Here is a 27,810-nt window from a genome sequence, read left to right on the forward strand (position 1 = left end):
AGAATTGTAATTACATGCCCCTGTTGAACAGGAGCTGAAAAATTAGGCCTTAGGCACTGGTGCTGGTGCCACAACACTGCAACCCCTTACAGACACTCTAGTTGGAACGCAGGAACGAGCCCTGCTGCAAAGTATTGCATCAAAAATTGTAATTACACGCCCCTGTTAGACAGGGGCAGAAAAATTGGGCCTTAGGCACTGGTGCTGGTGCCACAACACTGCAACCCCTCACAGACACTCTAGTTGGAACGCAGGAACGAGCCCTGCTGCAAAGTATTGCATCAAAAATTGTAATTACACGCCCCTGTTAGACAGGGGCAGAAAAATTGGGCCTTAGGCACTGGTGCTGGTGCCACAACACTGCAACCCCTCACAGACACTCTAGTTGGAATGCAGGAACGAGCCCTGCTGCAAAGTATTACATCAAAAATTGTAATTAACACGCCCCTGTTAAACAGGGGCTGAAAAATTGTGCCTTAGGCACTGGTGGTGGCGCCCAGAACCAAAAATGTTCTTACAAGCTATCAGCGTGATGATTGAGGAGGAAGAGGATAATTACTCAGGGATAGTCACTCAGCATCAGCATAGGCAGTCTTTGAAGGGATCTGAGATTTCAAAAAAAATTATTCGGTTACATCAGCATCAGGTGCTTGGTAGCTGGTGGTGATCCAAGACTCATTCATTTTTATGAAGGTCAGCCGATCGACCGAGTCGGTGGACAGACGCACCCTGTGATCGGTTACCACGCCTCCAGCAGCACTGAATGTGCGTTCCGAAAGAACGCTGGATGCAGGACAGGCCAGTAGCTCAATTGCATACTGTGTAGGGATGAGCCGAACACCCCCCTGTTCGGTTCGCACCAGAACATGCGAACAGGAAAAAAGTTCGCGCGAACACCGTTAAAGTCCATGGGACACGAACATGAATAATCAAAAGTGCTAATTTTAAAGGCTTATATGCAAGTTATTGTCATAAAAAGTGTTTGGGGACCTGGGTCCTGCCCCAGGGGACATGGATCAATGCAAAAAAAAGTTTTAAAAACGGCCGTTTTTTCAGGAGCAGTGATTTTAATAATGCTTAAAGTCAAACAATAAAAGTGTAATATCCCTTTAAATTTCGTACCTGGGGGGTGTCTATAGTATGCCTGTAAAGGGGCGCATGTTTCCTGTGTTTAGAATAGTCTGACAGCAAAATGATATTTGGAAGGAAAAAACACATTTAAAACTACCCGCGGCTATTGCATTGCCGACAATACACATAGAAGTTCATTGATAAAAATGGCATGGGAATTCCCCCCAGGGAAACCCCGAACCAAAATTAAAAAAAAAAAAATGACGTGGGGGGTCCCCCTAAATTCCATACCAGGCCCTTCAGGTCTGGTATGGATATTAAGGGGAACCCCGGCCAAAATTAAAAAGAAAAATGACGTGGGGTTCCCCCTAAATTCCATACCAGACCCTTCAGGTCTGGTATGGATTTTAAGGGGAACCCCGCGCCAAAAAAAAAAAAAAAAAACGGCGTGGGGTTCCCCCAAAAATCCATACCAGACCCTTATCCGAGCACGCAACCTGGCAGGCCGCAGGAAAAGAGGGGGGGGACGAGAGTGCCCCTCCTGAACCGTACCAGGCCACATGCCCTCAACATTGGGAGGGTGCTTTGGGGTAGCCCCCCAAAACACCTTGTCCCCATGTTGATGAGGACAAGGGCCTCATCCCCACAACCGTGGCCGGTGGTTGTGGGGGTCTGCGGGCGGGGGGCTTATCGGAATCTGGAAGCCCCCTTTAACAAGGGGACCCCCAGATCCCGGCCCCCCCCCCCTGTGTGAAATGGTAAGGGGGTACTTACCCCTACCATTTCACTAAAAAACTGTCAAAATAGTTAAAAATGACAAGAGACAGTTTTTGACAATTCCTTTATTTAAATGCTTCTTCTATCTTCCTTCATCTTCTTCTTCTTCTGGTTCTTCTGACTCTTCTGGTTCTTCCTCCGGCGTTCTCGTCCAGCATCTTCTCCGCGGCGTCTTCTATCTTCTTCTCCTCGGGCCGCTCCGCACCCATGGCATGAGGGGAGGCTCCCGCTCTTCTCTTCATCTTCTTCTTCATCCTCTTCTCTTCTTCATCTTCTTCATCTTCATCTTCTCTTCTTTTCTTCTCCGGGCCGCTCCGCATCCATGCATGAAGGGAGGCTCCCGCTGTGTGACGGCGTCTCCTCGTCTGACGGTTCTTAAATAACGGGGGGCGGGGCCACCCGGTGACCCCGCCCCCCTCTGACGCACGGTGACTTGACGGGACTTCCCTGTGACGTCACAGGGAATGCCACAGGGAAGTCCCGTCATGTCCCGTGCGTCAGAGGGGGGCGGGGTCACCTGGTGGCCCCGCCCCCCGTTATTTAAGAACCGTCAGACGAGGAGACGCCGTCACACAGCGGGAGCCTCCCTTCATGCATGGATGCGGAGCGGCCCGGAGAAGAAAAGAAGAGAAGATGAAGATGAAGAAGATGAAGAAGAGAAGAGGATGAAGAAGAAGATGAAGAGAAGAGCGGGAGCCTCCCCTCATGCCATGGGTGCGGAGCGGCCCGAGGAGAAGAAGATAGAAGACGCCGCGGAGAAGATGCTGGACGAGAACGCCGGAGGAAGAACCAGAAGAGTCAGAAGAACCAGAAGAAGAAGAAGATGAAGGAAGATAGAAGAAGCATTTAAATAAAGGAATTGTCAAAAACTGTCTCTTGTCATTTTTAACTATTTTGACAGTTTTTTAGTGAAATGGTAGGGGTAAGTACCCCCTTACCATTTCACACAGGGGGGGGGGGGGCCGGGATCTGGGGGTCCCCTTGTTAAAGGGGGCTTCCAGATTCCGATAAGCCCCCCGCCCGCAGACCCCCACAACCACCGGCCACGGTTGTGGGGATGAGGCCCTTGTCCTCATCAACATGGGGACAAGGTGTTTTGGGGGGCTACCCCAAAGCACCCTCCCAATGTTGAGGGCATGTGGCCTGGTACGGTTCAGGAGGGGCACTCTCGTCCCCCCCCTCTTTTCCTGCGGCCTGCCAGGTTGCGTGCTCGGATAAGGGTCTGGTATGGATTTTTGGGGGAACCCCACGCCGTTTTTTTTTTTTTTTTTGGCGCGGGGTTCCCCTTAAAATCCATACCAGACCTGAAGGGTCTGGTATGGAATTTAGGGGGAACCCCACGTCATTTTTCTTTTTAATTTTGGCCGGGGTTCCCCTTAATATCCATACCAGACCTGAAGGGCCTGGTATGGAATTTAGGGGGACCCCCCCACGTCATTTTTTTTTTTTTAATTTTGGTTCGGGGTTTCCCTGGGGGGAATTCCCATGCCATTTTTATCAATGAACTTCTATGTGTATTGTCGGCAATGCAATAGCCGCGGGTAGTTTTAAATGTGTTTTTTCCTTCCAAATGACATTTTGCTGTCAGACTGTTCTAAACACGGGAAACATGCGCCCCTTTACAGGCATACTATAGACACCCCCCAGGTACGAAATTTAAAGGGATATTACACTTTTATTGTTTGACTTTAAGCATTCTTAAAATCACTGCTCCTGAAAAAACGTCCGTTTTTAAAACTTTTTTTTGCATTGATACATGTCCCCTGGGGCAGGACCCGGGTCCCCAAACACTTTTTATGACAATAACTTGCATATAAGCCTTTAAAATTAGCACTTTTGATTTCTCCCATAGACTTTTAAAGGGTGTTCCGCGGCATTCGAATTTGCCGCGAACACCCCAAATTGTTCGGTGTTCGGCGAACTTGCGAACAGCTAATGTTCGAGTCGAACATGAGTTCGACTCGAACTCGAAGCTTATCCCTAATACTGTGCAAGCTCTGGCCAGTGATCCATCCTCAAGACCCAGTAACCCAGAGGATTTTCGGTGGGAAAGGTGTCCAAGTCTGATCTTGCCCCTAGGTATTCCTGCACCATGTAAAACAGACGCTGGCGATGGTTGCTGGAACCGATCATACCTTGGGGCTGCGGACCAAAAAATTGTCTGAACGCATCGGTCAGACGGCCACCTTCTCCACCGCTTCTTCTTTGACTGACCGAAGCCTCAGCAACACGTTGTCCAGAAACAGGAGTTTGTAACCTCCCAGTCTCTGGGAACGCATTGCACAGACCTTTCTGCAAGGCCTCCCGAAGATGTTTCATCCTCTGCTCCCTCTGCGATGGCAAGATAAGGTCCGCAACCTTACCCTTGTAACGTGGATCAAGGAGGGTTGCCAGCCAGTATTGGTCCTTCTCCTTGATACCACGAATACGAGGATCCTTACGCAGGCTTTGCAGGATCAGGGAGGCCATGCAGCGTAGGTTTGCTGAGGCATTCGGTCCGGAGTCCTCTGGGTCACTAAGGACGACAACGTCCGCAGCCACCTCCTCCCAGCCACGTACATGTCCATGTGTTTCTTGGGACTGATCCCTTAAAGACTGCTGCTGATGCTGAGTGCCAGGCTCCACCTCCATACTGACACAATCTTCCTCCTCCTCCTCCTCGTCCTCTTCCTGTGTGATCGGCGGGCACGCAGGAACACTGTCTGGATAAAGGGGGCCTTGAGAGCTAAGGAAGTCCTCCTCTTCCTGCCTCTGTTCTGCCTCAAGTGCCCTGTCCATTATTCCACGCAGCGTGTGCTCCAACAGGTGGACAAGGGGGACAGTGTCACTGATGCATGCACTGTCACTGCTCACCATCCTCGTGGCCTCCTCGAATGGTGACAGGACAGTGCATGCATCCCTGATCATGGCCCACTGGCGTGGGGAAAAAAAAACAAGCTCCCCTGACCCTGTCCTGGTGCCATAGTCGCACAGGTACTCATTGATGGCCCTCTGCTGCGTGTGCAGCCGCTGCAGCATGGCCAACGTTGAGTTCCACCTTGTGGGCATGTCACAGATTAGGCGGTTCTTGGGCAGGTTAAACTCCTTTTGGAGGTCCGTCAGCCGAGCACTGGCATTATATGACCGGCGGAAATGCACACAGACTTTCCTGGCCTGCCTCAGGACATCCTGTAAGCCCGGGTACCTGCCCAAGAACCGCTGCACCACCAAGTTAAGGACGTGAGCCAAACAGGGCACATGGGTCATTTGTCCCTGTCGGAGGGCAGAGAGGAGGTTGGTGCCATTGTCGCAAACCACCATTCCTGCCTTAAGTTGGCGTGGCGTCAACCACCTCTGAACCTGCCCCTGCAGAGCTGACAGAACCTCTGCCCCAGTGTGGCTCCTGTCCCCCAAGCACACCAGCTCAAGCACCGCATGGCATCTTTTGGCCTGCGTACTTGCGTAGCCCCTTGAACGACTACGGAGCACCGCTGGTTCCGAGGAAGAGGCCATGGAGGAAGAAGAAGAGGAGGGGGTGGAGGAGAGAGGTGTGTCACAATCAGCATTTTGGAGGCGTGGTGGCGGAACAACCTCCAACACTACTGCACCTTGTCCTGCATCCTTCCCAGCTGCCAGAGTCACCCAATGTGCCGTGAAACTTAGGTAACGTCCCTGTCCATGCCTGCTGGACCATGAGTCAGCGGTAATATGCACCTTACCGCTGACCGCCCTGTCCAGCGAGGCATGGACATTGCCTTCCACATGCCGGTAGAGAGCCGGAATCGCCTTCCGTGAGAAAAAGTGGCGTTTGGGTACCTGCCACTGAGGAACCGCACATTCCACAAACTCACGGAAGGGGGCAGAGTCTACCAACTGAAAAGGCAGCAGTTGAAGTGCTAGCAATTTTGCCAAGCTAGCATTCAACCGCTGGGCATGTGGATGGCTGGGAGCAAACTTCTTTCGGCGGTGCAGCAGCTGGGGCAGGGAAATTTGCCTGGTACAATCTGACGTCGGTGTACCAAAAGCAGATTGCCCACAAGTACTTGGCTGTGACACACCTAATTCTACACCTTCATTCCTCTCACTGCAGGTCTCAGAGAGGACTGAAGGTCTAGTGGGGTTGGAAATCTCAGCTGATGAGGAGCAAGGAGAGATCCTCTTTGTTCTTTGGTGTGGGTCTTTTAGATACGCTTGCCAACGAACTGCATGGCAGGTCAACATATGTCTGGTCAAGCATGTGGTACCCAAGCGGGAGATGTTTTGGCCACGTGAGATACGCTTGAGACATATGTTGCAAATAGCAGCGGTGCGATCTGATGCACTCGTCTCAAAAAAGGCCCACACCAAAGAACTTTTTGAATAACGCGCAGAGACTGCAGCGCCCTGCACATGTGGAGCTTTGGGGTGTGATGCAGTCAATGTGCTGCCCTTAGGCTGGCCCCTGGAGGGCATCCTGCCTCGTTGGTGATGTGCCACCTCCTCCTCCTCCTCCTCTCTCCTATCAGGCACCCAGGTTGAGTCAGTGACCTCATCATCCCCTCCCTCCTCATCACTGGAGCAAACCTGGCAGTATGCTGCAGCAGGGGGAGCATGACTGCCAGATTGCTGTCCTTCTTGGGCACCCCCTCTGTCCGTGCTCATGTTACTGCCTTCATCGAGCTCAGTATCATCATCAGAGCCTTCCAAACGCTGGGCATCCTCCTGGAGCATGTACCCAACACTGTGGTCAAACAGTTCGAGGGAATCCTCATGAGGACATGGTGGAGCTAGGGAAGGAGTCACTGATGACATTGAGCTGAGGGAAGAGGCCGCTGCTTTGCCAGACAAAGCACCCTGGGCATGGGTGAGAGAGGATGAGGAGGATGAGGACGGCTTGGTCATCCACTCGACCAAGTCTTCCGCATGTTGCGGCTCAACACGGCCAGCTGCCGAAAAAAAGGCCCAGCGTGTCCCATGGCCACGTGCTGATGAGGATGCACCGTCTCCACGACCAGCACTAGACACAGAGGCTGCTTGCCCTCTCTTATTGGCTTGTGACTGTCTGCCTCTCCTTCTTGGCCTTCCAGACATACTAATGGCCTGTAGCTGCACTAAGCTGGGATAGAACACCAGTAATTTTCTTCAGGTAGCTTTATATACTGTAACCAGACAAGCCTGCCTGTCAGTAGGAAGATAACAGGAACGGATCTAGCTGAACACTGTGAGCAGGACGCACTGTACTAAATGTAAATAGTCTAGCTGCCTGACCGTGGTACTAATAGGATCAAATAGAACACCAGTAATTTTCTTCAGGTAGCTTTATATACTGTAACCAGACAAGCCTGCCTGTCAGTAGGAAGATAACAGGAACGGATCTAGCTGAACACTGTGAGCAGGACGCACTGTACTAAATGTAAATAGTCTAGCTGCCTGACCGTGGTACTAATAGGATCAAATAGAACCCCAGTAATTTTCTTCAGGTAGCTTTATATACTGTAACCAGACAAGCCTGCCTGTCAGTAGGAAGATAACAGGAACGGATCTAGCTGAACACTGTGAGCAGGACGCACTGTACTAAATGTAAATAGTCTAGCTGCCTGACCGTGGTACTAATAGGATCAAATAGAACACCAGTAATTTTCTTCAGGTAGCTTTATATACTGTAACCAGACAAGCCTGCCTGTCAGTAGGAAGATAACAGGAACGGATCTAGCTGAACACTGTGAGCAGGACGCACTGCACTAAATGTAAATAGTCTAGAAGATAACAGGAACGGATCTAGCTAAACTGAATACAGTGTATATATATATATATATATATATATATATATATATGCAACACCTGGGATGCATATATATACACAATACACTGTAAGTGCAGCTAACTGACTGACTGTTCTGCCTAATCTATCTAACTCAAATCAAATGACACTGTCTGTCTCTCTCTCTCTCTCAATGAACGCCGGAACACACACTACACAGGGCCGCCGTGCAGGCAGCCTTATATAGTGTGGGGCGTGTACTAAATCCCCTGAGCCATAATTGGCCAAAGCCTCCTTGGCTTTGGCCAATTATGGCTCTCTGTTCAGGCGGCGCTGTGATTGGCCAAGCATGCGGGTCATAGTGCATGCTTGGCCAATCATCAGCAAGCAATGCACTGCCATGCCGCAGTGAATTATGGGCCGTGACGCGCCACACGAATTTGGCGCGAACGGCCCATATCGTTCGCAATTCGGCGAACGGGCGAACAGCCGATGTTCGAGTCGAACATGGGTTCGACTCGAACACGACGCTCATCCCTACTCTCTATATAAATTATGCCTTTTTCCTGGGGCGTGAAGGCCCCGTACATTAAAAGATATAAGGTTTACCGTAGCCATGGGCAGACGTAGGAGACGTCTGCAAACACTTTTTTCCTGAGGAGTTGGACCTGAGGCAGGAAATAAGAGGTTAAGGTGGGGGTGGGGAGGGGAAGGGGGGGGGAGAGAAAAAGAGAGAAAGTAGAAAAAGTGTGAAAAGAAGAAAAATAATTATCAACTTGCAGCAAGAAGAATACTGACCATTCAAAAGGATGGTCAACATGTGCACACAAGAGTCTGCGGTGCGTGGAGAGGGTGCATGCGATGCCCAACATCCGCACGCCCACCGCTCCAATAGGTGCAGGAGCATGGGGACATGAGGCCACGCAGCGCCCTGTGAAGGAGGAGTGAGGAACTCCGGGCATCTGACCACGGGCACCAAATTGACGTGTGCGCCGTCCCGATGCTCCGGAACTGACCCCAAACCTAAAGAAATTAATGCTTATGAAAAAGGCTAAGCATTTTGACTAGGGATGAGCTTCGAGTTCGAGTCGAACTCATGTTCGACTCGAACATCGGCTGTTCGCCAGTTCGCCGAGCAGCGAACAATTTGGGGTGTTCACGGCAAATTCGAAAGCCGTGGAACACCCTTTAAAAGTCTATGGGAGAAATCAGAAGTGCTAATTTTAAAGGCTTATTTGCATGGTATTGTCATAAAAAGTGTTTGAGGACCTGGGTCCTGCCCCAGGGGACATGGATCAATGCAAAAAAAAGTTTTAAAAACGGACATTTTTTCGGGAGCAGTGATTTTAATAATGCTTAAAGTGAAACAATAAAAGTGTAATATTCCTTTAAATTTCATACCTGGGGGGTGTCTATAGTATGCCTGTAAAGGGGCGCATGTTTCCCGTGTTTAGAACAGTCTGACAGCAAAATGACATTTCAAAGGAAAAAAAGTAATTTAAAACTACTAGCGGCTATCAATGAATTGCGGTCCTACAATACACATAAAAGTTAGTTCATAAAAACAGCATGGGAATTCGGGGGGGCGTCCGATCGGACCCCCCCGCAGGAAGGCAATCACGTACCAGGTACGTGATTTTGCCTGCCCGTGCCATTCTGCCACAGTATATCTGCGTGAGGCGGTCGGCAAGTGGTTAAAACTACTCGCGGCTATTAATGAATTGCCGGTCCGACAATACACAAGTTCATTGATAAAAATGGCATGGGAATTCCCCACAGGGGAACCCCGAACCAAAATTAAAAAAAAAAAAATGACGTGGGGGGTCCCCCTAAATTCCATACCAGGCCCTTCAGGTCTGGCATGGATATTAAGGGGAACCCTGGCCAAAATTTAAAAAAAAAAAAATGATGTGGGGCCCCCCTCAAAATCTCTCTTTTGTTTAAGAACTGTCAGAAGACGGGAAGCGTCACACAGCGGGAGTCTCCCATCATGGTGGATGCGGAGCGGCCCGGGAAGAAGACGCCGTGGAGGAAGATGCCGGACGAAAACACCGGAGGAAGAACCCGAAGGAAGATAGAAGATAGAAGGTAGAAGATAGAGGATAGAAGATAGAAGAAAGAAGAAGCATTTAAAGCGGGAGTCCGGCGACCAATTTTTTTTTTTTTTTTAGATCATTGAGACACTTTGCTAACCCCAAAATAATACTCACAGTTTGGGCGTAATATTTCCGCCTCTGTCTGTTTTCGTACTAAAGAATAACTTAAAAAATGTGATGCTGGCTGTTTCCATCTTGCTTATGGGCATGTGAAGCCCACAAGCATTGATTTCCTGGATGCAGTGAATGCTGTTCATTCACAGCTTGTTCACACGCATGATCATTGTTTCAGCACTGAATCTTGGGAAGTCTGACACTAAGCTCCCAGGAGACAGTGCGGCGCCGGGGAAAGGCAATAAACATGCCTACTCCCATGGGAGGAGAGACAGGAAGTGCCACAATAAAGTACAATATAAAGGTAATTACAGCGATAAAAACAATTTTTGTGCGGCATTTGAACATCTATGCAATTAACTGAAGGGGGTAAGATTAAGTTAAAAATTTGAGTGGAACTCCGCTTTAAATAAAGGAATTGTCAAAAACGGTCTCTTGTCATTTTTAACTTTTGACACTTTTGTGAAAAAAGTGTTGTATAAGTGTACCCCCTTACCATTTCACACAGGGGGGGGGCCGGGATCTGGGGGTCCTCTTGTTAAAGGGGGCTTCCAGATTCCAATAAGCCCCCCCGCCCGCAGACCCCCACAACCCCCGGGCAAGGGTTGTGAGGATGAGGCCCTTGTCCCCATCAACATGGGGACAAGGTGCTTTGGGGGGCTACCCCAATGCACCCTCCCAATGTTGAGGGCATGTGGCCTGGTACGGTTCAGGAGGGGAGGGATTTTTGATCCCCCCTCTTTACCTGTGGCCTGTCAGGTTGCGTGCTCAGATAAGGATCTGGTATGGATTTTTGGAGGGACCCCACGCCATTTTTTTTTAAATTTTGGCAGGGGTTCCCCTTAATATCCATGCCAGACCTGGAGGGCCTGGTATGGAATCTAGGGGGACCCCCACGCCATTTTTTTTTTTAAATTTTGGTTCGGGGTTCCCCTGTGGGGAATTCCCATGCCATTTTTATCAATGAACTTGTGTATTGTCGGACCGGCAATTCATTAATAGCCGCGAGTAGTTTTAACCACTTGCCGACCGCCTCACGCAGATATACTGTGGCAGAATGGCACGGGCAGGCAAAATCACGTACCTGGTACGTGATTGCCTTCCTGCGGGGGGGTCCGATCGGACGCCCCCCCCCCGGTGCCCGAGGCGGTCGGCTTTGGTCTGGCAGCGATCAGAGATGAGGGGGAGGCCATCCATTCGTGGCCCCCCCCTCGCGATCGCTCCCAGCCAATGAGAAATCTTTCCCTGCCTCTTTGTAGTACACAGAGGCAGGGGATGTGATGTCATCTCTCCTCGGCTCGGCAGTTTCCGTTCCGGCGCAGAGGAGAGAAAACATCTGAGTGAGTTGCACAACACAACACACACAGTAGAACATGCCAGGCACACTTTACACCCCCCTCTACCCCCTGATCACCCCCTAATCACCCCTCCCCCGTCACACTGACACCAAGCAGTTTTTTGTTTTTTTTTCTGATTACTGCATGGTGTCAGTTTGTGACAGTTAGTGTGGTAGGGCAGTCAGTGTTAGCCCCCTTTAGGTCTAGGGTACCCCCCTAACCCCCCCTAATAAAGTTTTAACCCCTTGATCACCCCCCGTCACCAGTGTTGCCGCGTTTTATAGCGACAGGGACCCCCATATACTACCCAATAAATGTTTTAACCCCTTGATTGCCCCCTAGTTAACCCTTTCACCACTGATCACCGTATAACCGTTACGGGTGACGCTGGTTAGTTCGTTTATTTTTTATAGTGTCAGGGCACCCGCCGTTTATTACCTAATAAAGGTTTAGCCCCCTGATCGCCCAGTGGTAATATGCGTTGCCCCAGGCAGCATCAGATTAGCGCCAGTACCGCTAACACCCACGCACGCAGCATACGCCTCCCTTAGTGGTATAGTATCTGAACGGATCAATATCTGATCCGATCAGATCTATACTAGCGTCCCCAGCAGTTTAGGGTTCCCAAAAACGCAGTGGTAGCGGGATCAGCCCAGATACCTGCTAGCACCTGCGTTTTGCCCCTCCGCCCGGCCCAGCCCACCCAAGTGCAGTATCGATCGATCACTGTCACTTACAAAACACTAAATGCATAACTGCAGCGTTCGCAGAGTCAGGCCCGATCCCTGCGATCGCTCACATCATCATCTAGTACATCTAGTACACACCGGTCGTAGTCAAACCAGCACTGCAGTAGCACTTGGTGACGTGGCGAGTCCCATAAGTGCAGTTCAAGCTGGTGAGGTGGCAAGCACAAGTAGTGTCCCGCTGCCACCAAGAAGAAGACAAACAGGCCCGTCGTGCCCATAATGCCCTTCCTGCTGCATTTGCCAATCCTAATTGGGAACCCACCACTTCTGCAGCACCCGTACTTCCCCCATTCACATCCCCAACCAAATGCAGTCGGCTGCATGAGAGACATTTTCTTTATGTCCTCCCGAGTACCCCTACCCAACGAACCCCCCCAAAAAAGATGTCGTGTCTGCAGCAAGCGCGGATATAGGCGTGACACCCGCTATTATTTTCCCTCCCGTCAATCCTGGTCTTTGCATTGGTGAATGTTTTAAATGCTACCATACACTAGTTGAGTATTAGCGTAGGGTATAGCATTGCACAGACTAGGCACACTTTCACAGGGTCTCCCAAGATGCCATCGCATTTTGAGAGACCCGCACCTGGAACCGGTTACAGTTATAAAAGTTACAGTTACAAAAAAAAAAATGTAAAAAAAAAAAAATTGTTGTCGTTTCATTGTTCTCTCTCTCTCTATTGTTCTGCTCTTTTTTACTGTATTCTATTCTGCAATGTTTTGTTATTATGTTTTATCATGTTTGCTTTTCAGTTATGCAATTTTTTATACTTTACCTTTTACTGTGCTTTATTGTTAACCATTTTTTTGTCTTCAGGTACGCCATTCACGACTTTGAGTGGTTATACCAGAATGATGCCTGCAGGTTTAGGTATCATTCTTTTCAGCCAGCGGTCGGCTTTCATGTAAAAGCAATCCTAGCAGCTAATTAGCCTCTAGACTGCTTTTACAAGCAGTGGGAAGGAATGCCCCCCCCACCGTCTTCCGTGTTTTTCTCTGGCTCTCCTGTCTCAACAGAGAACCTGAGAATGCAGCCGGTGATTCAGCCAGCTTACCATAGAGCTGATCAGAGACCAGAGTGGCTCCAAACATCTCTATGGCCTAAGAAACCGGAAGCTATGAGCATTTTATGACTTAGATTTCGCCGGATGTAAACAGCGCCATTGGGAAATTGGGGAAGCATTTTATCACACCGAACTTGGTGTGGTCAGAATGCTTTGAGGGCAGAGGAGAGATCTAGGTTCTAATAGACCCCATTTTTTTCAAAAAAAGAGTACCTGTCACTACCTATTGCTATCATGGGGATATTTACATTCCCTGAGATAACAATAAAAATGATTTAAAAAAAAAAAAATGAAAGGAACAGTTTAAAAATAAGATGAAGCAAAATAATAATTTAAAAAAAAAAAAAAAAAAAAGCACCCCAGTCCCCTCCTGCTCTCACGCTAAGGCAAACGCAAGCGTCGGTCTGGCGTCAAATGTAAACAGCAATTGCACCATGCATGTGAGGCATCACCGCAAAGGTCAGATCGAGGGCAGTAATTTTAGCAGTAGACCTCCTCTGTAAATCTAAACTGGTAACCTGTAAAGGCTTTTAAAGGCTTTTAAAAATGTATTTATTTTGCTGCCACTGCACGTTTGTACGCAATTTTAAAGCATGTCATGTTTGGTATCCATGTACTCGGCCTAAGATCATATTTTTTATTTCATCAAACATTTGGGCAATATAGTGTGTTTAGTGCATTAAAATTTTAAAAAGTGTGTTTTTTCCCCAAAAAATGCGTTTGAAAAATCGCTGCGTAAATACTGTGTGAAAAAAAAAATGAAACACCCACCATTTTAATCTGTAGGGCCTTTGCTTTAAAAAAATATATAATGTTTGGGGGTTCAAAGTAATTTTCTTGCAAAAAAAAAATAATTTTTCATGTAAACAAAAAGTGTCAGAAAGGGCTTTGTCTTCAAGTGGTTAGGAGAGTGGGTGGTGTGTGACATAAGCTTCTAAATGTTGTGCATAAAATGCCAGGACAGTTCAAAACCCCCCCAAATGACCCCATTTTGGAAAGTAGACACCCCAAGCTATTTGCTGAGAGGCATGTCGAGTCCATGGAATATTTTATATTGTGACACAAGTTGCGCGAACGAGACAAATTTTTTTTTTTTTTTTTTTGCACAAAGTTGTCACTAAATGATATATTGCTCAAACATGCCATGGGAATATGTGAAATTACAACCCAAAATACATTCTGTTGCTTCTCCCGAGTATGGAGATACCACATGTGTGAGACTTTTTGGGAGCCTAGCCTTGTACGGGACCCTGAAAACCAAGCACCGCCTTCAGGCTTTCTAAGGGCGTAAATTTTTGATTTCACTCTTCACTGCCTATCACAGTTTCGGAGGCCATGGAATGCCCAGGTGGCACAAACCCCCCCCCAAATGACCCCATTTTGGAAAGTAGACACCCCAAGCTATTTGCTGAGAGGTATAGTGATTATTTTACAGACCTCACTTTTTGTCACAGTTTTAAAAAAATTGAAAAAAAAAAAAATGTTTGTCTTTCTTCATTTTCAAAAACAAATGAGCTGCAAAATACTCACCATGCCTCTCAGCAAATAGCTTAGGGTGTCTACTTTCCAAAATGGGGTCATTTGGGGGGGGGGTGTTTGTGCCACCTGGGCATTCCATGGCCTCCAAAACTGTGATAGGCAGTGAAGAGTGAAATCAAAAATTTACACCCTTAGAAATCCTGAAGGCGGTGCTTGGTTTTCGGGGCCCCATATGCGGCTAGGCTCCCAAAAAGTCCCACACATGTGGTATCCCCATACTCAGGAGAAGCAGCTAAATGTATTTTGGGGTGCGATTCCACATATGCCCATGGCCTGTGTGAGCAATATATCATTTAGTGACAACTTTTTGTAATTTTTTTACATTTTTTTTTGTCAATCACTTGGGACAAAAAAAAATTAATATTCAAATGGGCTCAACATGCCTCTCAGCGATTTTCTTGGGGTATCTACTTTCCAAAATGGGGTAATTTGTGGGGGTTTTGTACTGCCCTGCCATTTTAGCACCTCAAGAAATTACATAGGCAGTCATAAATTAAAGGCTGTGTGAATTCCAGAAAATGTACCCTAGTTTGTAGGCGCTATAACTTTTGCGCAAACCAATAAATATACACATTGACATTTTTTTTACCAAAGACATGTGGCCGAATACATTTTGGCCTAAATGTATGACTAAAATTGAGTTTACTGGATTTTTTTTTATAACAAAAAGTAGAAAATATCATTTTTTTTTTCAAAATTTTCTGTCTTTTTCCGTTTATAGCGCAAAAAATAAAAACGGCAGAGGTGATCAAATACCATCAAAAGTATGCTTTAGTTGTGGGAAGAAAAGGACGCAAATTTTGTTTGGGTACAGCATTGCATGACCGCGCAATTAGTAGTTAAAGCGACGCAGTGCCAAATTGTAAAAAGTCAGGAAGGGGGTAAATCCTTCCGGGGCTGAAGTGGTTAAATGACTTTTTTTCCTTTGAAATGTCATTTTGCTGTCAGACTGTTCTAAACACGGAAACATGCGCCCCTTTACAGGCATACTATAGACACCCCCCAGGCATGAAATTTAAAGGAATATTACACTTTTATTGTTTCACTTTAAGCATTATTAAAATCACTGCTCCCGAAAAAACAGCAGTTTTTAAAACTTTTTTTTGCATTGATCCATGTCCCCTGGGGCAGGACCCAGGTCCCCAAACACTTTATGACAATAACTTGCATATAAGCCTTTAAAATTAGCACTTTTGATTATTCATGTTCGTGTCCCATAGACTTTAACGGTGTTCACACAAATTTTTTGCCTGTTCGCATGTTCTGGTGCGAACCGAATGGGGGGGTTTTCAGCTCATCCCTAATTTTGACAATAGGACAACAAGTGGCCGAGGATCTAAAAACAACAAACACAAATTGTAAAACCTAAAACACAAATAAAAAATAAAATATAAGATCCAGAGCATGTCTTTCAACTTATACGGCAACAGCAGCATAGTTGGGTACAGTAAGACCTATGTACCCGGCCAGAGGAGCGGCTGCAAAATGGCCACCTGTGGCAATCCAGGCGCTGCTCTGTCTCCTCCACCCGTTCTAATACTTGAGAGAGGTCAGAGCATACAGCGGAAACCTCCTTTTTGATGGCGCGTTCTAGGCTCAAAAGCATGGATGCAAGTTCCATTTTGGTGGGTAAGTCACTTACCAAGGCCGCGACCCCTGAATGTCTGGACGTGCTCTCCTCACCCTCCTAGCCGGCTGATGAGGCCAGAGAGCGGTGTCTGTGTTCAGGCCTATGTCGAGGGGCGGAGCTTGCGCCGGAGTTCACGCCACGAGGCGAGCGGCCTAGGTCATCTATGTCTGCTGGGTCTTCTGGATCCATGGCAAGAAAACGTTTTATCAAGCCAACCGAAGGCCCTTTTTTAGATAGGGGCTTGCCTGACCTCTTCCGCATCTTTTTCAGGTGTAGGACAGTGGCAGAGAGCTGATCAAGTGCTATAATTGATTTGCCGGTGTCGGAGGAGCTCGGGAAAAACGCGTCCTCACTGCTGCATGTCAAAACCACGCCCCCCAATTTATGTATTACCTTAAAGTGTTATTAACACTGCCTATACAGTAAGATAGTGAGCGTAGTAGCAAATAAGAATTAAAGGTATTTATTGTAAAGTTAATACGATACAGGTTATATCTTGTACTTTAGAGTCAAAGCATTCATATGTAAATCATTAAAAGTAAGCATCAATACACCTCCGGATATTGTAGCATCACTCTACGTTTCAATTGGGGGACTTCCATCAATCACAAAAAGGAGCCGGGAGTTCACCACAAGACACGTCTGTCGCCTTTTATTTGAGTCCCATTATAACAAAGTGCAGTGGAAGGCGTCTTACCTCACAAAGCTTGACAAATTCCACACAGGCAGATTTACAGATTATCTTAACTTCTACGCGATAGATAAGACAAGCAAAGAGATCGGGTTTTGTTTGGCACACCTTATCACACTTTTTCTTATAATTACAGTACTGTATAAATCATAGACTATGGACTTCTCAGAGCCCTTGAAAGCTCTCCCAAAGCTTATCTCACTGTTAACCCAGAACAAGTTCTGCTTCTCAGAGTAGTCTTAACTCATTACTGCCTCTCAGAGCAGTTTAACTTATCGAGGTCTAAATTACAGGTCCCGTTAAAGGAATAAAGGTCACGGCAAGAGAAAAATAAATATAAATTCAACTCACCGGACGTATTATGTTCTATCCCGAGACGAGCACTCAATCTGCTAGGAAATGTGGATGGTCTAGGCATATATAGACCCTCGATACCTCTGACTAAGGTGTGACTTCTAATACCCGCAGGCCTGGAGATTAACCCATGAGAAATTGGAACACACACAAGCTGCATTTCTCAGAGTAATCTGACGTGTATTTGTTGATTATTAGTATTTATACAAGCAATAAAAAAAATGTATCAGAAAGTTCAACCCACCGTACTGTCATACAGATTATCCAATAAAAAAAGAAGCAAAAACTATGACAAAACTGAATCTCAGCAAAAGCATAATTTCTAGGAAATCACGTGCTTTACAAGAAATGGAAAATAGATGAACAGGAACATGAAAAACGAAACTAGATTACCAATCTGTGCACCTAGTAATTTGTGAAATGGATGCTAGAAAGAGAATCAAAATGGAAGCCGATTATAATAAAATAGATGCAGTTAAGCTAAATATCCCTTCATCTGTATCTCTGCATTCTCAAGGGACTTTATGACAGGCAGAAGAACTGTGGTCATATGCAGTGCCATACATCTCCACGGCTGTTTTTTTCCTTGTCAAAAGAAGTTTGAGTATACAATATTATAAAGATACATAAAGTAAGTTTACAAGGGTCTATAAAGTAAACTCATTGTTTTACAGTAGGGTTTATATAGGTAAATATCATGAAATTTCAAATATTAAACATTGGGTTCACGTAAACCTAAATTAAAGATATACTGTATATCATTTCCTTAGTTACTTTTGTAGGTATTTAAATGATTTATACCTACTATACATATTGTTTACAGGTAGAGTGTATATAGGTCAAATAAATTCTGATAATGAGCTTTAATCGTAAGGTGGAGAAAAGGAAAGAGAAAGAAGAAAAAGGGTAGAAAGGCAGAGGTATGGTCCACAAGGTTGTCCCGCTCGTCAGTTTATTATTCTTTTTAGTTCTCTTTGAAGCCTTAGAATGGGTGTCTCTGTAAGTCATTTAATCTGTTACCATGGCAACAGGACTGAGTCATTGATGTTTGACAGGAACTGTTGTTTTATCCAAGGATGCCAAAGTTTTTCAAATTTTGGAATTTGATTTTGATCGATGGCTACCATCTTAGCATGGGACATTGTATTATTCATTCTGTGAATTGTTTCTGCTAGTACCAATATAGGAGATTTCCATGCCTTGGCCACTGTTTGTTTTGCAGCCGTTATTAGTTGGATCATAAGTTTGAATTGAGAGAGTGTTAACTATTCTTGTTTTAGATTAAGTAAAGTTATATATGGATCTGGTTGTATTATTTTTTAAAATATTTTAGATGCAATCACGAAGACTTCCTTCCAGAAGGTTTGGATTACTGGGCACGTCCACCATATGTGTAAATGTGTGCCTATTTCTGGGCATCCTCGAAAACAAAGAGCTGAGGTATTAGGTGAATATTTTGCCACTCTAGCGGGTACAAGGTACCAGCGAGTTAGGACTTTATAATTTGTCTCCAGTGCTAAGATGTTGGGTGAAGATGACTTAGATGTGAGCCATATGTTAGACCAGTCCGTGTCTTCTAAAGTTCGTCCCAGGTCCTCCTCCCACCTCTGAACGTAAGAGGGTCTATTAAGATTTGCTACTCCATATAATTGATTATAAAAGTGATGAAATTGTACCTTTAGCAAATGGATCTTTTGTACAGATTGATTCAAAAATGGATAATTGGGATAATGGTGTATCCCCCTTTAGGAATGGTGTATAGAAATTTTTGATTTGGAGATATCTAAATATCTCAGAGTTTGGTAGATCATATTTTTCTCTAAGCGATGGGAATGAAAGGAATGATTTAGATGCTATGAAGTAATTTAGTGTCTGAATGCCTGAGGTTGTCCAAGCTTTAAAAGAATTTGGGTAGATCCATGCCGGATAAAAGGCCGGATTTCTGATAAAAGAAAGGAGAGGATTGTGTGGAGATTGTAACTGATATTTGGTTTTTAGTTTATCCCAGAGAGATAAGAAGTGTTTAGTTATGGGATTATGAATTTTAAAGCGGTCTTTAGGATCAAGCCATAATAAGTTTGATATTAATAGAGGGTCATTTTCTGAAGCCTCTATAAATACCCATAATGGGATTTCCTGTTTTGCATGGTATTTGGACAGACTGGCCAAATGTGCTGCTCTGTAGTAGTTAGTAAAATTAGGGTATCCCAGGCCTCCTTTATTTTTGGGAAGATGTAGTGTGTGTATAGGTATACGTGGTTTAGAAGAGCCCCATATAAACGAAGTTGCTCTTTTTTGTACTATTCTCAAAAAATAGGAAGGAATTGGAATAGTGAGGACTCTGAATAGATAAAGCAATTTGGGTAGAATAGTCATTTTGATTGCATTAATCTTCCCTATCCAGGATAAAGGAAGTTGCGACCATTGTTTTATTAGATTTGTGATCTGTCTTAATACAGGAGGATAATTGATTGAGAATAAGTCAGAATGAGATGCTGTTAAATGAATTCCAAGATATGGGATTGATTTTTCTGCCCATGTGAATGGGAGTGCAGCCCTAACCGGGATCAATTCCATGTTTGTGAGTGAAATATTAAGCACTAGGCATTTCTTAGGATTAATCATAAGGTCGGATAGGGCTGCAAATCCATCAAGAGCTGGTATTAAGTTAGGACCAGAGACCTGTGGTGATGATAGAAAAAGTAATATATCGTCTGCAAATATACATAATTTGTGTGTAATACCTCCTACTTCAATGCCAGTTATAGTTTGGTTTGTTCTGATGTATTGGGCCATGGGTTCGAGTATAAGGGCAAATAATAAGGGAGATAATGGGCAACCCTGTCGGGTACCTCTTTCGATATTAAAGGCATCAGATTTGTATCCAGCATATTTTATATAGGCTTTGGGTTTATTATATAATGCTTTGATCCATGTTAAAAAGTGGGGTCCAAAACCCCATTTTTGTAATGAATATTGCATATATTGCCAGGATACTGTGTCAAATGCCCTCTTAATATCGAGAGATAGAAAACAAAGGGATTTTCAGTTTTTTAGCAATATGTGCCAATAACACTGCCCTGCGTATATTATCGCCTGCCTGTCTATTTGGCATGAAGCCTACTTGATCTCTATGTATTAATTTTCCTATAATGCTATTGAGGCATTTTGCCATTATTTTTGCTAATAATTTAATATCAAGGTTTAACAGAGAGATAGGCCGATAATTCACACAGGAAGTATCATCAGAAAGGGGTTTTGGGATCATACAAATAATTGCCATTAGTGTTTCTTGCCGAAAAGAATGTCCATCTAGAAGTTTGTTAAAAGTTTCAGTGAGAATGGGAGAGAGTATTTCTGAGAATGTTTTATAGTATAAAGCCGAGTAGCCGTCTGGGCCTGGTCTTTTGTTAAGTTTTAGGTCTTTTATGGCGTTAGCAACTTCATCTATAGTTATAGGCTCATCCAAACTGCTTTTTTGATTCTGAGATAACTCAGGTAAGGTTATTTTTGAGAAGAAGGATTCAGCCTCTGTAGGATTAAATTCATTGTTTGTCTTGTATAAAGTTGCGAGATGTGAGTGAAATTTATGGACTATTTTAACTGGATTACAAGTATAAACATTTTTTGATAATTTCAAACGTATTGGTTTGAAAGATTTGTTAGTTGAATTTAATGCCCGAGCCAAATATGTACCTGGTTTGTTTGTATTCATGTAGAAATTGTGTTTGGAGCGTTTGAGGGATTTATCAACTGACTCAGTGAGAAATAGATCGTATTCCAATCTAGATTTTTCCAGATGAGATTTTGTACTCTGAGATGGATTATCTTGGAATGATATGTAGGCTGCATTAAAATTGAGTTCTAATGTTTTTGCTAGATTTTTGCGTTCCCGTTTAAATAGTGCCATTTGTCTTTGTATTGTACCACGCAAGACAGGCTTATGAGCTTCCCACAGTGTTATTGGGGGGATGTCTGTTGTATTATTAATTGATATGTATTCCTTTAAAGCTTGTTCAATGGCCATCTGATGTAGTGGGTGTTTGAGCATTATGTCTGGTAAGTACCACGTTGGGTCATGCGCTTTTGGTATGGCTGAGGCTATAGTAGTGTATACTGCATTATGGTCAGACCACGGAATCAGAATTATATCTGATGCAATAATTTCTGGTATCATTCCTATTGTTAGAAAAATATGATCTATTCTGGTGAAGGTTTGATGAGGGTGCGAGAAATAAGTGAATTTCTTTTTCATTGGGTTACTTTCTCTCCACGAATCTACCAGATTGTATTTGGAAAGAAGTTGAGAAAAAGGTAATCTAGAGGTTATTTTGGATGGTGTAAAAGGTGATTTATCTAGAAATGGGAGGAGGACCTGGTTCGAATCCCCACACATTATCACTGTTCCTATTTTGTGTGTATTAATCACTTGTAATATATGTGAGAGGAATGGTGTAGGTTGTTTGTTAGGTGCGTAGTAGGAAATCACCGTGATTGCTGTATCCATTATATAACCCATGAGTATCAGGTATCTACCTTCTGGGTCTTTAATTTCTGATAAGGTGAATGGTGTGGATCGGTGAAATGCAATTAGAGTTCCCCTTTGCTTGGTACAGGCAGAAGCCGTGTAAATTTGTTGATAAAAAGGAGAAATATATTTTGGAGTAGAATCTTTGGTGAAGTGTGTTTCTTGGAGGCATACTATGTGAGCCTTCTTGTTATGGAAAGTACGGAAGGCTTTGGTCCTTTGAGGGACATTTATTCCCTGAACATTCAGGGAAAGTATATTCAGTGGTGCCATGGCAACAGATCAAATAGTTTTGACTTACTTTTTGTTATGCAGAGCTGACTGCGCAGATCAACCTGTGTGGACTGAAGAGATGAAAAGATAGAAAAGAAACCAGTGAATTCTGGAGTAAGGAGTAAACAAAAAACATATGAGATTAGATGATACATTGTATAAATTATTTTTTGCAAGTAATCACAATTTAAGGCAAGATTTGAAACAAGAGAATCTGGATGCCGCACACTGGATAAAGTTGAAAATTCTTCTTTTCTTCCTTAATCAGGATCATCAAAGATACAGGACAATCAGGCAGATGGTACAGACACAGCTGACGCGTTTCGCACTCTAATTTGAGTGCTTACTCATAGTCTACCTGAGTGGTGAATCACCTTCCCTGTTTAATCACAATTTACCCGTGAAAGAGAATAAATATCTCTCTCAGGGGAATAAGTGCCTTCGTCACACTCCCACATAATATGGTTGGGAGAATGAGGAGGGCTAATGGGGGTACACGGATCTTCCGCTTACAGGAGAGAAGTGCTATGTCAAAAGACATCAAAATGATGTTTCATTAATTGGAGTGCAGAATATAGTTTTTGTTGAAATTATTTATTCCAGGGTGGTTGTATATGGTTAGTCTTGCCCTAGGCTAAATAATTCAGTTAGAAAGGTACTGTTAATAACTTTGGTATTAATGAAGATAGTTTGAATTATTTTGGGATTTTAACCCTTTTAGAGTAAACAATTACATATTTTATTCATATGTAACTGTTTAGATATGTTAACTCATAAAATTGAGGTTGTATTGCTTCAGATTAGAATAAACAAAAACATACTTCTAGGAACTAGTTAGGTAATAATATATTTGTTTTAAGAAAAGAAAGAAAAAGCTTCCATTACTTCTGGATTATTAAACATATTTGTCCTAAAAAGTAATAAATCTATTGTTATTACCTGATAATATATAACTGAACAAGAATTTCCTTATTTCACTTCTATATTCTAAGGCTATATGAATCAGAAGTAATAAGAAATATAACTGGAATGTAACATGATCCCACACAGTGTGTGACTATCAGAATGCAGTTACATTCAGTTATAAATACAGGTTTTTTATAGAGAACCATCTCTTAGTATAATAAATGAAGAGATATCAGGAATTAGGATGTCAGTCCATTGAATCTTCTTGGTCCATGGATGATGTGGCATAACGGCCTCTTTTGTGAGAATGATGATTCCCATTTTGTTCTGAAATTTTCTGGGTGCTGCCTGAAGGTGAAGATGATGCCATTCTTTTGCGTGTGGGAGAGTTGCGGCTTGTGGGTTCTGTCAGATTTAATTTTAAAAGGGTTTGTTGTAGTTCATCTGCTGATCTGCTTCTGTAAATTGTACCTTGGTAGTTAAATCTGACTGAAAAGGGGAAGCCCCATTGATACATAATATTGTGGCGTTGCAGTTCCATTAGTTGGGGTTTCATGGATCGTCTTTTAGTAATAGTAAGTTGGGATAGGTCAGCAAAAATTTGATAATTGTGTCCTTGAAAATTAAGTTCCTTTTTTTCTCTTGCAGCAATTAGTATTTGTTCTTTCGTTCTGTAACAATGAAATTTTGTGATTATATCACGTGGGGGTCCATCTTTCTTTTTGGCTGTGAGGGCTCTGTGTACTCTGTCCAGTTCTAAACGTTCAATAGGGATATCTGGCTTTAGTTCTTGTAATAGAGCAGTAATAGTAGATTGCAGGTCTGTCACAGTTTCAGGTATTCCCCTTATGCGCAAGTTTGAACGTCTGGCTCTATTTTTGTAATCTTCGAGCTTAGTTTGAAGTATTAAATTCTCTTCTTTTAATTGTTCCAATTCTGTTATATTTTCTTGGGTTGTAATTTCAATTTCATCCATTTTTATTTCTAAGGCTGCGGTGCGGTTTCCCAGCTCTCTTATTTCTTTGGTTAGGCTTTTTGTTATTTGGTCTGAGGTTTGTTTTAAAGCCTTATGAAGCATCTTTTCAAATTGTAATAATATTACTGGGGATGCTGAGGAGGCTTGTGGAGAAGTTTGTGAGAGGATTTGTTCTGTATCTGACTCAAATGGAGAGTCTTGCTGTGACATTTTCTGTCTGTGAGAGCACCCTGATGCTGTATATTGTGAGGTGACTGGAGCTGCTTTAGTTGCAGTGAGTGCCTGTGAGCTCTTTGTGAGGTGATTTTTATTTCTGCCACGGTTTCCTCCCAGTACCATATTTCCTGCCCAAACTTTCACAGTTTGTTCCCTGGGGCAAAAAGGTTCAAATGGATACCTTTTGAGCCTGCAGGCTCCGCTTTGTCCTTCTCTTCTCTCCTCAGCGGTGCGGAGCTCTAACAATGCATGTCTGCTCCGCTAGGCTCCGCCCATCTCCCCCCACTGCTGTTTTTTTCAAGCAGGACTGTTGCAGTAGGTCATGTTTTCAGGATTTACTTCACCTTGCACAGGTTGTCAATGACTTGGTATTCATTGTAGCAGTTTTATCAAAGAGAAATTCCCAAAACATGGCCTGTATGGGGTACGTGTGGACTGAAGTTGGGAACCACTGATCAAGGCCTTCAGTGATCCACGTGCACTCAATGGCTAAACTAGAGACAATACAATTATGCATATTGAGCTTGTCTTCCAGATAGCTTGCGATTGAAGATCAGCACAAAAGTATCCAGACAAAATACAACTCCTTGGAAAAAAAGCTAGTTAGCACGCATCTAGCTACATAGTGACGACTCCAGACTGGCACTCACAGAATAGGAGCAAAACTGTTGCCAAGTGGTCCCAGAAAATGTATCAGTTGATTACTGGGTCTGTACACTGGACCTCTGGCCTCAACTGGCCCAATCATGTGCCTTCCCACCAGCATCCTTTTTAAGAAAATTTTAGTGCGACAGGTGACAACAGACAACAAATGCAGTTGGTCTCCCATGAGTTTTGATCCAAACTGGTTATGCTCAAAATACATCCTCATTGTATAAGTAAAGAGTTTAAGCCACCTATCTCTGATACCAATGGGTACAGTTACCATTGTTACTGCTATCACCACCACTGACTGCTCTACTATTTACTTATTGCCACCTTTTCCACATTCCACAAGTCCCAAGTGCATGGCACATTATATTATTTTTTATGTCACCATACCAGCTGCCCAGAAAAATTTAATTGGCCACAGGTATAGTAAGGTTGGTTAGCAATGTGCTATTGGCAAAACCCAGTTATATACTTGTCAATTATAACATATGATGTTATAAACATGATTCTGGCAGTGAGTATTGTAGAGATGCTAGATAGGAGGTAATCAAAGGATGCCTCACAATACAACTTCACCACTCACACGGATACGTTTTATTCCACAAGTTTAACTTTATTTGGAAAGTTTTCCACTTCTAAATTGTGTAAAGGCATAGTTGTGTTGGATAGACACCTCCATAATATAAATTAAATAGCAAAAAATGAGTAGTAACCTCCAAATATGTCCGTTGAGAAGATGTCAAATAAAAGCACACTGCTTTGGATCTTAATGTGCACTTCCAAATAAACTTAGCACAAGCAATCTCTACGTGGGAAATCTGTGTACTGCACATACATATGCCGATCAGTTGTCGGGAGGAGCCAGTGATGTCACCCCAGTGCTCGGAATAGCATGGAGGTGAAGTGAGGAGGAGTATGCTTGTGAGCCTGACTGATTATACACGCTTAGTTGAAGCTGAATACATGTGAGCGAATCTGTTGATACTTACCCTAACAGTTTGATTTATACAGTGTTGCGCAATGAGTTTTGTTTCCTTTTTTTCTCGTTTGAGATCGGTATTCTGGGAAAATAGTAACAGCTAGCAGATTCTGTGGATTGAGAAAAGGACATTCTAGGAGCAAACAAGACACCCGAAGGGTGGAGGTTTTTTCTTACTACCATATCCACTGATTGAAACAACTGATCAGCATATGTATGTGCAGTACACAGAGATTTCCCATGTAGAGATGTCTTGTGCTAAGTTTATTTGGAAGTGCACATTAAGATCCAAAGCAGTGTGCTTTTGACATCTTCTCAGCGGACATATTTGGAAGTTACTCATTTTTTGCTATTTATTTATATTATGGAGGTGTCTATTTAACACATTGCATTAATTTATATTTTTATTTTGCACATATTTTCACATTGCTATTTAAATAAATGAATTGATGTAAATAAGTGCAATGTGCATTTATTTAAGGTTTGATAGTAGCGCACCAATTGTTCACATTTAATTGTTTACATTTTTCACATATTTTTACAGTGCGGGAGCACTTATATTGGTTGCAGCTGTCTTAATATAGGCACCTTTTTTTAAATTTAGGTTTTAATCATATCAGCGCGTTAGTATTTAATAGTTTATAGTTGTGTTGGGTATTCTACTTAAATTTCATGTTTTAAAAAAAAATGGGCGTTCCCACACCTCTCTCCTATCTCTTAATTCCCCACACAGATCTCAGATGTTAGCTGGTACACTGTGCCAGGTAGTGTTGCATCCTAATTTCCTTGGGCATCTGTGCTGCAGTGGGCAATCATGACTACAAGTGCTATAAAAAACATTAAATGAAGAATCAAGGTTGCAATACACTATGTGATGTCTTTGGCTTTTTTCCTATTTGCTTATGCCCGAGTTACTGTATGCTCAAAAACATGAGTATGTTTTATGTGCCACTTTTAGATTCCTCATGTAAACTCCCACCAAAAGTTACTAATGGAATACTCAAAGAGGTACACAAGAAGGCCACATACTTTTCGGGTGAAAGAGTAACTTATGAGTGTGCTAAAGGCTATACAATGGGACAAAGCGCAAATTATATCACCTGCGAGGACAACGTTTGGACAGAACCACCAGTATGCAGAGGTAGGTGCTTTTTGTTTCCAGTTTATATAACTGTAATGCCCTGTACACGCGGTCGGACATTGATCGGACATTCCGACAACAAAATGTATGGATTTTTTCCGACGGATGTTGGCTCAAACTTGTCTTGCATACACACGGTCACACAAAGTTGTCGGAAAATCCAATCGTTCTGAACGCGGTGATGTAAAACACGTACGTCGGGACTATAAACGGGGCAGTAGCCAATAGCTTTCATCTCTTAATTTATTCTGAGCATGCGTGACACTTTGTGCGTCGGATTTGTGTACACACGATCGGAATTTCCGACAACGGATTTTGTTGTCGGAAAATTTTATAGACTGCTCTCAAACTTTGTGTGTCAGAAATTCCTATGGAAAATGTGTGATGGAGCCTACACACGGTCGGAATTTCCTACAACAAGGTCTTATCACACATTTTCCATTGGAAAATTCCTATCGCATGTACAGGGCATATGACTTAAAGCGGAGTTCCACCCAAAAGTGGAACTTCCACTCATCTGATTCCTCCCCTCCTTCGGTGCCATAATTGACACCTTTCGGGGGGGACAGGATACCGGTCTTTGACATGTATCCTTTCCCACTTCCGGGAGCCTCAGCCGCAGATATTGACGTCACGGCTGGGGCTCGCTCCTCCTCCCCCTGTCGCCGGGCCGGTAGGAGAGAGGAGAGAGGAGAGAGCCTCGCGCATTTGCAGTAGGGTTCCCAGCGTGAAGCCGAAAGGCTACACTGCTGGGTTCCCTTACCCGCAATGGTGGCGGCAGCACCCGACAGCTGATGGAAACATTGGCTGCAGTATGTGTAGCTTCTGGTTTTATTTTATTTTTTTTGGGCGGACCTCCGCTTTAATAATTTTTGAGTTTTGAATTCGACAACAGACGACATTTAATACCTACTAGTACATTACTGATACATACAATCTATAAATGACGTATTGCAAAGTCTAAGCTATGCAAGTCTTTAGTGAAATTTTGAAAAAAAAA

At 43.8% G+C, this 27,810-nt stretch overlaps 1 protein-coding gene across 5 annotated transcripts in view; it reads left to right on the forward strand.

Moving 5' to 3' along the window:
- The window catches only part of LOC141103386 (coagulation factor XIII B chain-like), a 1,015,098-nt gene that overhangs the window by 871,651 nt on the left and 115,637 nt on the right, over positions 1–27,810 (forward strand). For 4 of the 5 annotated variants that reach the window (XM_073592904.1, XM_073592906.1, XM_073592905.1 and 1 more), the window contains one exon: positions 26,628–26,810. The exons of the other annotated variant lie outside the window; for it this stretch is intronic. In XM_073592904.1, the coding sequence (XP_073449005.1) occupies positions 26,628–26,810 (183 nt within the window). The remainder of the gene's footprint in view (positions 1–26,627; positions 26,811–27,810) is intronic. 5 annotated transcript variants of the gene reach the window in all.

The sequence above is a fragment of the Aquarana catesbeiana genome, linkage group LG07 (genome assembly GCF_042186555.1).
Source record: "Aquarana catesbeiana isolate 2022-GZ linkage group LG07, ASM4218655v1, whole genome shotgun sequence".
NCBI lineage: Eukaryota > Metazoa > Chordata > Amphibia > Anura > Ranidae > Aquarana > Aquarana catesbeiana.